General features: G+C 38.7%; 1 protein-coding gene across 2 annotated transcripts; it reads left to right on the forward strand.

The window, feature by feature from the left end:
* The first annotated feature begins 5341 nt into the window (after nt 1–5341).
* Nucleotides 5342–10157, forward strand: LOC107763444 (putative protein phosphatase 2C 55). Of its 2 annotated transcripts, none has more exons than XM_016581933.2 (3): nt 5342–5637; nt 8080–8270; nt 8502–10157. In XM_016581933.2, exon 3 carries the CDS (start codon nt 8561–8563, stop codon nt 9695–9697), a length of 1137 nt encoding a protein of 378 aa, XP_016437419.1. In that variant the 5' UTR covers nt 5342–5637; nt 8080–8270; nt 8502–8560; the 3' UTR covers nt 9698–10157. The 2 variants fall into 2 exon arrangements, with proteins under 2 accessions (XP_016437419.1, XP_075098527.1); XM_075242426.1 differs by lacking the exon at nt 5342–5637 and adding an exon at nt 5711–5940.
* Nucleotides 10158–11659: the final 1502 nt, after the last annotated feature.

An 11659-nucleotide genomic window follows, 5' to 3' on the forward strand; every position in this document is an offset into this window, starting at 1 on the left:
TACCTGGACATGGATCTTGTCCGTATCATTTAAATTTGGAGAAAAATTACCCCAGGGCTGGATTGGCCTTATATGGTACTGAGTGACTGACTGTCAGTCGATGTGTATATACGGGATGGAATATCCCTGGGCCGGATTGGCCATAAACAGTACCAAGTGATCGAATGATTTGTGACCAGTATTACATGAGGTCTTTTCACTGAGATGTCATATTCCTCATATCATGCAGTAATGATCTATTTTACTTGTACTGAATTTTAACTGTTGAATTTGAAAGCATGCTTACATTCTTGCACCATTATTTATGTACTGGACTGTACCTACGAAGATCATCACTACTTTCAGCCCAGAGGTTAGTCTTGTTACTTATTGAGTTAGTTGTGCTCATACTACACTCTGCACCTCGTGTGCAGATCCAGGTGCTTTCAGACACGACGACTATTAAATATCAGAGTGCTATCAGTGGGAGACTATCAAGGTAGCTGCGTGGAGTCCGCTAACCTTGTCTCTCTTTCTTTCAGTTATTGTACTGTTCTATACTTTCAAACAGTTTTTTTTTATCAGTCAGATATTGTATTCATATTAGATTCTCATGTACTCAGTGACACCGAATTTTGGGAGTGTTATATTTGAAATTGTGAGATTTCTTCCGCTGAATTTAATTATTTGTTTTCAAATTTAAAAGATATGGTGGTTTATTGAGATTTTCGGCTTGCCTAGTATTGAGATAGGCGCCATCACGACAGGTGAGATTTTGGGTCGTGACAATTCCTAAATACCCAAGTAGCATCCTAATTATAGATGTGGTCGACAACACACTGATAAGGACTCTACTAGACACGGCTCCGAGACATCCTAGGACACTTTAAAATCTTAGGCTCTGATACCAAGTTTGTCATGCCCCGACCTCGGGGAGCGCATCCGGCGCTCAACAGAGTTACCTCGATCGATCAAGCCTGCACAGTGCCATCTACCCAACTCACCCACAAATAAAGAGAAGAATACATCTTCATAATAAGTCAATAAGAAGTCATGTGAATAGCACCGGTTCATTTCCATTAGATACGTCATTAACAAGTCTTCAAAACAGTACGTTGTACAATCATAGTTAAGTGGAACAGATGATACCATTACAAAATTTTTAGTTTAACTTTCCCAAAAATAGATACAACCCACACTATGTCTACGGAGCCTATAACATGAACAGAAGAGTGCTATGACAGTGCCGGCAACAAGGCCCCGAATATACTTCAAAATGCTATGTACAAAGGATAGAAGATAAGGACCCCAAAATGAAGTGGGGCTCACCAAATCAACCGAGGAGAGGGTGTGCTGCTATCACTAATCAATACCACCTGCATCCATTAAAGATGCAGCTCCCCCGAAAAAAAGGGGAACGTTAGTACATATGGAATAGTACTAGTATGTAAAACTAAACGCCCTCTCAATAGAATGAGCAACAGTAAACGGAGAATAAACATGATATCAATAAGAGACTCAAACAGTATCAAAGTGTCACATTAAGGGAAACGTAAATTTCAAGTAGATTTCGGTAATTTAAGTTGGGAGATATTTAGCACCGATATACCACCGTATTTTAGCACGGAGTCCGATCTCAGCCCGACCGGCTAAGCTGTCTCTCCCTGAGATATACACTCACAATACCACCATGTGCGTAGCATGGCATCCGATCTCAGCCCGATCGGCTAAGTCGTGTCACCACAATGCCGTGTGGATCGACACTACATCACATCTAGCTAGCAATAATCTCATCCCATTTAAGGGGAAAACATCTCAACACACCAATCTCATCCCATATAAGGGGAAACGATCTCATCACATTAACACAGGGATTTACCCCACAATCACTCCTATACTGGCACGTGTAGTTTTGGGGTTAGGTTGTTCCGACCTGCCCTTCTTCGGTGGCTAATTTATACTCCCAAAGCATTTGTTATTAAAAGTATTTACCACTCAATTCATATTCTTTTACATGTCTTTCATTTTATTGACATCATTGGCCAAAACGCAATATCATTCTTGGCATATTGGTCATACTTCATAATTTAACTCATTATCCCATTTTCAATCGTTATCATAAATAATCAACAACAAGGCCTTTCAACATTAAGACTTTAATCACATACTTGAGCAAATTAGGGTCTTAGGCACAAATGACTTCTTACACAATTGACATGGTAGCTTTCATAAGAATTTACGCTCTCAAATCATAACATAGTAACACACAACCCATACTTAAGCCACATCATCTAACATTAACTTATCATAAAAAGAATCTTTGGAATACATATTGAACACATAATTATTTCGACACAAGGCTTATTTGACAAAAAATTCAATTTAAAAGGGGCATGACTTATAAGGACATTGCAGGGTTCAATTCTAAGAGAAGAGTTTAGCCAGCATACCTCACTTGAGCTCCCTCAAACTCTAAAATATTCCGAAAATCATAGCAACTTCAATCTATTGTAGAAATGTAACAAATTTAACCAAAATTAGGAAGATACTCATGGTTCTAGATCCTTTGAGCATTTTATCAAATATTAGGTGTGCATTAAGGTTTCAAGGCCCTTTCATGGAGGATCACATCATCACACAACCCATTCTTTACCATTTTAGCTCAACAATCTCCCTACATCCCTTGATAACACACGCATGCAAAATAACCAACTCCCATACCCAAAACTTATCTTACCAATTACCCATTCCTAGTTAAATTTCGAAATTGAGGTTTAGGGTGTAGAATTTTACCTCTAAGATGAAGACCTAGTGTGTTTTCTTTGATAATCTTCTAAAATTTGAGTAAGAATTGAGGAACAATTGGTCGAGGAACTCTCTCCCTCTCTAGAGCACTTTCTTTCTCTCAAAATATTAGGGTTTTGCTCAAAATATGATACATATTTTCTATTTAATGAAGTAGGGTCGGGTTATAAAACGCCAAAAAAATAAGCTCCGGAATAGGATATGCGGTCACATATGCAATCGTATAATGCATCTGCGGTCCGCAAAATGGACCGCGAAATGAACCTCCAGAACTAGAAAAACTCTGCATGGGTTTGCGGCCACTATAAGGCTCGCAGACCTGTTCTGCGGTCGCATAATGAACCACAGAACAGTTCTGCGATCGTATAGTCGACCGTAGAATGGCTCCCAAACTTGCCCAGCCCTGCCTCACTCTGCGGCCATTCTGCGGCCCGCAGAGTGATTTTTCGGTTGCATAATGGATCGCAAAAATATCTTTTTCTGCCAAAAAATTTTCTTTAACTCCTCAGTGTACTGTTCAACCCAAAAAGTCCGCTCGCCACGAAGAATTTATATAATCTTCAAATACATAAGCCTACTTCGACACCATGAAACCTTAAATTACCTTACGGAATTTTACAGGGCCTTACAAGTTTCATCCAGTACTTCCTCAATAGTATGAATTCTTCCGTCAGATGGTCGATGTGATCCTCAGCCCTCAAGGATTTGACTAACATGTCGTCGATGTATAATTTCATAGTTTTGCCGAGCCGATCTATGAATATCTTTATGACCAGTCTTTTGGTACGTGGCCCCTGCATTCTTTAACCCGAATGACATGACCCTATTGTAGTAAGTTCCCTTATGAGTGATGAATGTATTTTTCTCCTGGTCATCCTCATCCATAAGTATCTAGTTGTAGCCTGAGTATGCTTCCAGGAATCTCAGCAACTCGTGTACCGTTGTGGCGTCGATGAGCTGTTCAATATGCGGCAATGGGAACAAATCCTTCATGCATGCTTTTTTCAGATCAGTGAAGTCCACGCACATCCTCCACTTCTCGTTCTTCTTTTAACCATTACTACGTTAGTGATCCACTTGGGATACTTTGACTCCCTGATAAAGTCGTTTGCTAGGAGTTTCTCCACTTCTTTTATGGACAGCCTCGTTGATGGCGGCATTGAACTTTCGTCGGACCTTCCTTACTCATGCTGACCAAGGTGTCAGTTACCCAAGCCTCTAGGAGTTTTTGATGGCAGGTGGTGCTTTTCTCCATGGACGTGGAAGCTTTTTTTCCGTTGGGTTTGGTCGTGCTACAGAAGGGTGTCAACGACTTCCTTAGCCTGAGGGTTGGCATAGGGGTCGTTTCTTCATCTTGTGTTTCGTACCCTTCGTCGATGGCACTCATTAGATTGAGTGAGATGTTGTATGTTGCTACCAACTCCTTTTCTTCAGTCGGGTTTTCCCTGGTTACCTGCCATGGAGTCTTTGTATGCAAAGAAGAAAAAAAGGATAGCCTTACAGTGTACTAAGTTAGTGAGTTATGAGCGTTGTAGATCTTAATGAAAACTAATAGTTTGACTATGAAATTTTCACATACGGCGCCAAACTGTATGACCCAAAAAATAGATTTTGGTTTTATATAATTAGATTTATTGAAAAATAGTGTTGATTATAGTCAATATATTAATCCAAGGATAGATCTTGTATTTTACGGTGAATATTTAATGTATAACATTAAAGAAAATAACTTGGGACAATAATGACTTGAAAATATAAATGAGAGCAATAAATGACATTCAAACAGTAAATGAGGCAATGATAGCCCGACACGGATGAGTTCCCCAGATGTCTTTCTGATAATGATGGATGATGATAAACAACTGTATATTCCGATCCTTCTTGCATCAGGAGAAGAGGGATAAAAGAAGGAAAATGTAAAGTCAACCTTTGTTTCTATTTAATAAAGTGAGAATTCTTAGCATTGAGAATGTTGATGAAATTCTCTAGAAAAGGTTCAATCCCTTTTTTGATCTACATCTCTTCCTATTTATAAGAGTACATGAGCCACAAAACCTTAAATAGTATAACATAAGGGAATATACAATGAATATTCTCTAGGAAATCTAAATTCTAAGGCTGGTCATTACTTCGTACTGAGAGTGGATGCTCATCTTCGTCCTCGTGCCAAGCTAGTTCGATCTCGGCACAACTTTATCCTTCACCTTTGACCTCGAGCTTTTGGAGTCATCTCGACGCGTCACCACCGTTGTAGGCTTTATTATAGTTGGCCGGGTCAAATATGTCAAATGAAGTTTTTACCCATACAGTTCCCAACTTCAACTTGGAGTACGTAAATTGATTCATAAAATTTTTTTGTAAAAGAATTGTTTGATATGTTATGTAGTTTTCTCCTTATAGTTAACTCACTTTCTTTTGTAAGAAAAGATAAAACCTTTTTGAATTTAGTAATAATACACAATATAAATGAAATTTGATTTTTAGGTAACAATTTGAGTTATGATACATTGTTTAGTCTATATTGACTCAATAAATCTTCATCTTCTCAAATTTTGGTACCGGACACCGATCGAACTCATTTGACTCCCTTTCAACTCTTCCATTTGACACGAAAAAAAGATAGAAAAGAAAAAGAAAAATGGAACGGCAACGGGGTAAAACTTCAACAGTTCAACTTGCTCCTAATTCTTGCCACCCAAAACCAAAATAGAAGCAGCTGCAGTTTTGCATTAGCGCCAACCCCCCCCCCCCCCCCCCCCCCCCCCCCAACACACACACACAAAACCCCCCAAGCAACAATCCAAACCCCCATGCAAAGCTGCTGCCATTGGCGATAAGGAAAACATTTTTCAGGTAATGTCTGATACCGTCCCTCTTTCTTACGTCATTTCTTACTTATTTAAGCATTGTGAATAATACAAGGGGGAAAGCTCATAACTTGTTCTTTGTAAGTTGTAACTTACTACTATTATTTTGTTTTATCCGTTTTTGTAGTTTTTTCCTTTAATCTGCTAGTAATTTCTTGTTAGCTTGATAAGGATAAAGAGGACATTTTTAATCCTAATGTATGTGTCTGCTTGTTGGGTCACATAGCCTTGCATTAGATTTGATCAAGGGCGGCTCGACGTAATATGGGGCCTAAGGCGAAAATAAAAAGTGAGGCCTTAAATTTTTTTAATCATTTTTTTACTCTTATAATTTATCGAAATCTAAAGAAGTTATAATCAGTTTTAATTATTGCCAATGTCTAACCAATTTGTTTAATCTCTCTTGTGTTATCATGTTGAACTTTATTGATTTAGTTTTGAAAAACTTTTTCAACCGAGGCAACTGATATAGAAATTGTTAACGGTAATTGAATTAACACTTTTTAACTGATTGAGTTTGCCAATTAGAGTATTCTTCTACTTATACAGTTTCTCTTAACACTTTTTCAACCAATTTGTTTAATCTCTCTTGTGTTATCATGTTGAACTTTATTGATTTAGTTTTGAAAAACTTTTTCAACCGAGGCAACTGATATAGAAATTGTTAACGGTAATTGAATTAACACTTTTTAACTGATTGAGTTTGCCAATTAGAGTATTCTTCTACTTATACAGTTTCTCTTAACACTTTTTCTTCTAAATATAAGTTGAAATAAATAATACTGTAGTAACTGCTATGTTTCAAGAGTCATTCAGTGTTAAGGATGAATTTTAATAGTTACTTATCAAAGTAGCTTGAAACATATCTGCAAAGGCACTCAAAGAATTAAGAAAAATTGTTCTAAACTAACATTGTAAGTCGATTCAAGTTGGGACGAATTTTTTTTTTTTGGGATCAAATCCACTAGGCATTGTGCCTATGGTTAGTTTTTATAAATAAGAAATCAACTAGTACAGCAACGGAGGGGGACATGAACCTTACCTCCAAAACTATGGTGGATAACCAATTGATTGTCCAAAAGTGACAATCAATTGAAACCTGTACACTGAGTGAAGTTAGACCTATAAAATGGTGCCATATGCCTTTCCATATTGGATTAGCAACTGGACCCCAAAAACAAAAGTAACCTAGGTCAACTATGCAAAAAGGATGGAAGGACTCCTTCCATTTACCGGAGAAACTATACCTAAAGAATGAACTAACTACCCCCAAGTGACAAAAAACAAATGTACAACCATGAGTGGGGAGTAGTTCTATAGCACAAAGAACCTATATTCATCATAGCTTTAGCATTGCTAAGAAGGAAAGCCAATCTGAAGAGAAGCATATGAGTGACCAAAGGAGAATGAGCCGTGAATTGTCTGTGTGTGATGCCATTGACAGAATTGATGGAGCACTGCATTGGTGGCATTAGCTGCCTGTTGTGTAACCTCTTGGGTGTCCATGAAAATGCCTCAACTATGTGTCCAGATGCACAGGAGAGGGCATGATGTGCTGCTGATGATAGAGGGCAAGTGTGATGCATTCTGCACCTAGAATATGCAGTAGTGGTGCCCTGGGAGTTGCCTGTTGATGTAGCATAGTGGTCAGATAGGTTGGAACACTTAAGCATGTTCCCAAGGATCCTATCAGCAGTGTATGAATGTTGTATGTGTGCCAAATTTGCATGATCATGGAGACAGCCCAGGAGGATTGATGTACTTTCAACAGACTGAGCATCTGGGATGCTAATACCACACCTTGGAAGTGCATCAATGATCTAGACCTGTCAAGTGTACCTGCAAAATTCAACAAACAAGTTAGTAGTAAAGGGCCACCGTTGCCCTTCTTCCAGGGAAAAGAGATTGTGACTCTGCAGACAGAGTTGAAGGACTGCTGCAGTCCGTGAGCATCACTATCCTTCATCTGTGAGTAAAAGAGTAGGGAATTGTTCTCAGGTTCTTGTGGGTTATGAGGGCTGGTGTGGCCTTTGAAGACATGAAATAACTAGTAACTACAATTTAAGATGTGTAAAACTTTTAGTTATAACTATTTTAACCAAATGATTTAAAAATTCTATTAATATTGCATAATTATTAAATATTATATATATTATTTATTATAGATTTTGGGGCCCTAAATATTTTGGGGGCCTAAGGCCATTGCCTTAGTGGCGGCCTCAGGCTCCAGCCGGCTCTGGATTTGATTATTTTGTTGTTACGTTAGAATTTACATTCTACTAAATTTGTTGGATTGAAGTTTGGAATTAGTCTTAGATTCTTTGTTTCCTTATGGAATATGTTTCATTGTGCAACAGACATATGGTCTTTGTACAGGAACTTCTTGCTTGTAAGAATTTTAAAAACACTTTTTTGTTCATATTAACAGGCATTCAAGTGGCAAAGGTTGAGGGATTTGTGATTTAGGTCACAGGTTCAAGTCCTGTGCCATGCGAACTAGGCCTGGTATTTAAGTGCAGAAGGGTAGAAGGTCGAGTCCATTATCCCTGAGTTACAATGGTTGCAGTTGGTCCTACGGGTTGGCCCCAGACAGATTTCTCCGTCATTGAAATAAACAAGGTGTTCACTTTTTCTTAGCTCTCTGCATTCTCTGTGTTGTTTAACTTTATTAGGGAGTTGTTGGGGAGAAGGGGAGATTTCGGGATTAACTTAGAGGGAGCTGCGAGTTTGAGTCTTGCTGTTTACTGTACTTCACATATTCATGCTTTATCTAGTGTACTTCACATATGCATGCTTTATCTACTTCACATGAGACCATGTTAGGTTTTTAAGAAGTGATTATTTTTGCAGAACCTTACACCCTGAATTGCAAGCGGAGCTTCTCCTGGCATTGATAGTCACGTAGCAAAATGGCTGTTTGTGGTTCAAGAACTTCTAATATTGGTCATTTTGTTGGCAATATGACTGCTAGGCGCCTACAATATGGTTTGTCAGTAAATAGTAGCACCGTCTCTTACAGCAATAGAAGCATTGAGAATCTTAGAAAAGCCAATATTAGTTTGAGAAATAAAGACAAGCCCCAAAACTTCCTGTTATCTCAATATTTCAGAACTAGTGTTGCAAAGAGGAGGGGTAATTCCAATCCATACAAAGGATTTGGATTAAAAGGTTTTCGCATTTTATCACCTGTGCATTTCTCTTCTGAAACTACTTCTGCTCCTGGTCTGTCTTCTGATAACTCTAAGGGAAAGGAACAAGCTGCAAATACTGCTGATTCTTCTGAAGGAAAGATACACCTGAAGCTGAATTCGGGATCATTTTACCTGCCTCATCCCGCTAAAGTAAAAATTGGTGGAGAGGATGCCCATTTTATTTATGGCCCTGCACAAGCTATAGGTGTAGCTGATGGGGTCGGTGGATGGGCTGATCTTGGTATTGATGCAGGGGAATATGCCCGTGAATTAATGTCTAACTCTATATCTACGATACAAGAGGAACCTAAGGATTCCATCGACCTAATCAAGGTCCTTGAGAAAGCTCACATAAGAACAAAAGCAAGAGGTTCTTCGACTGCTTGTATTATTGCGCTCACTGATGAAGATCTTTATGCTGTTAATTTAGGAGATAGCGGATTTATGTTGGTTAGACATGGATCTGCTATATTTAAATCTCCTGCACAACTGCACGGTTTTAATTTTCCATATCAACTGGAGGGAAGTAGTGCTGGTGATTTGCCTAGCTTGGCTGAGGTGTTTAAAATTGCAGTTGCTCCAGGAGATGTCGTAATTGCTGGTACGGACGGGCTTTTTGACAATTTATATGATGCAGATATCACTGGAGTTGTGCTTCATGCTGTGGAAGCTGGCTTAGGGCCACAGATGACAGCTCAAAAGATAGCAGTATTGGCACAACAAAGAGCAATGGACCCAACTAAGCCGTCCCCTTTCTCTGATGCAGCCAAAGAGGCCGGATTTGAGTACCACGGGGGAAAACTTGATGACATAACTGTAGTTGTTTCTTGCATAACTAGTAACAGCAATCCATAATATTCTAGATTTTCGAAGACATGGGAAATTGGGAATGTTGACCACTTCGGATTCTTAGTTTGGACACTGCAGTACCAGAAATCAGCGGCATCAGTGGGTTGAATTTTTGCTCTTGGATTGCCGAAAGAACAATTGTTGAAAACGAAAGCTCTGCAGCTGCATGTTGCGGCAAGCTAGTGGAGCACCTTATTTGGTCAAGTGTTTTAGTTCCTAAAATTCAAATGGGCTGATTGAGTTCATCAGAATTTATTGGAGGGCGCTATGTTCTACCATGACTAAGTTGATAGAGATCTTAATTGATTAATTGTTCTTGTTGACATTGATGTATATTAAGATACTGCACGCTGAAAGTTCTCTTTTGTGTCTAATTGGTTTTGTATGCCATGGGTTCTGTATTCTTGAAAAAATACTTTCCTTTTTCTACCCACTTGGGGTTTGTGAGAACACAATTTGCTGGCCTACTGCCCAACTCTGGATTTAGTTTTGTAACACTCTGAATATACTAATCTGAAATTCGATTTGGAGGGATGGGATGACTGACAAGGAGGGAGGTATACCTCCTTGAACCGGATGGGTTGGGTGTTAGAAAAGTTGATGAACAATTTACACTCAAGGGTGTGACCTATAGAGGTTAAAACTTTGGAGATCAAGGTTCAAATCCTAGTAAGCAACAAAAAAAAAAGTTAAGTAATTTTTTCCTATCTATGTAAGTCTTGGTGAACAGAGTTACTTATTAGTACTTGTGCTAGTGGAAAGTAGTGTCAAGAACTCGTCTCTCCACTAGAATCCTAAAAGTCAAGTGCAGCAGAAATTGGAAAGATCCTAACTTTGTATATATGTACCAAAATATATAGGGATAAGTATAATAAAAGGAGATAAGTAGCTATTATATCCTGCTTAGAGAATATGATATTAATTTGTATAGTAATTAAAGTTGTTCTCTAATGAAAATCGAAAAAGCTGTCTTGATTTTTGGCTTAGGTATATATAATGTTCTGCTAGATCTAGTGTAGAGCACAATTCAGTATCTATGTCTAATTTAAATTCTTCTAGGCTTATACTAGGGGTATCAAATAAGCGGGTTGGGCTAATTTCTGGCGGGTCAAAATGAGTTGAGTAAAGTAGCTTGGGCTGAGATAGACTGGGTTAAGTTGAGTTAAATTTTGGGTCATAGCCAACCCACCCAATTCTTACCTAGCTTTAATTTATTTGTATTATTTTCTGATGTATTGTTTAATTATCAAATACGATTTTTTTTTCTTTTGTTATGGTCATATATAACATATCAAACAAAAAAAAATTATTTTAAAGATATTTTAGCAAAGTTACTCATGGATCAATTTAGGCTAAAAATCAGCCCAACTTTAGATAGGTTGAAATGGGTTGTTGGGTTGAATTGAACAAATGGGCGAGCCAATAACCAGCCCAACCTTGGACGGATTGGGCGGGCTCAAATTGCCACCCCTAGCTTACACTTAGGTTTTCACCAAATATTTCTACTTTAACTAGAGAAAGATGTATTGGCATAAAACTGAAACAATCTTTAAGTGAGTTTTATATACTCTTATATAAGGGTGACAAGTGGGCCGATCCGGACCCAGGACCGCGGGCTAAACGGGCCAGGACTGTTAGGATCGGTATTCGTGGGTCTGGCCTGGGCTTCTGGGCCGTTCTACAATTGGGACTGCTAGGACCGGTCCCTGGCGGGCCAAACGGTCCCAACGGTCAAATTTCAAAAAAATATCTGTCCGTTGGGGAATTTAAAATCTGGCCGTTGGCTGTCACAAGCTATTTACAAAATAGCCATTTAACTCCCCCCTCCCTCCCTCCCCCCCCCCCCCCCCCCCCAACTTTGTTTTAACCCCAAACTTTTTATAATTACACCTTTTCCCTATTTTCAACTATAAATACCCCCTCATTCTTTCATTTTTCTTACAAAATCATCAATCTATCACAATCTCT

Source organism: Nicotiana tabacum, chromosome 21, assembly GCF_000715075.1.
Source record: "Nicotiana tabacum cultivar K326 chromosome 21, ASM71507v2, whole genome shotgun sequence".
NCBI classification, from domain to species: Eukaryota; Viridiplantae; Streptophyta; class Magnoliopsida; order Solanales; family Solanaceae; genus Nicotiana; species Nicotiana tabacum.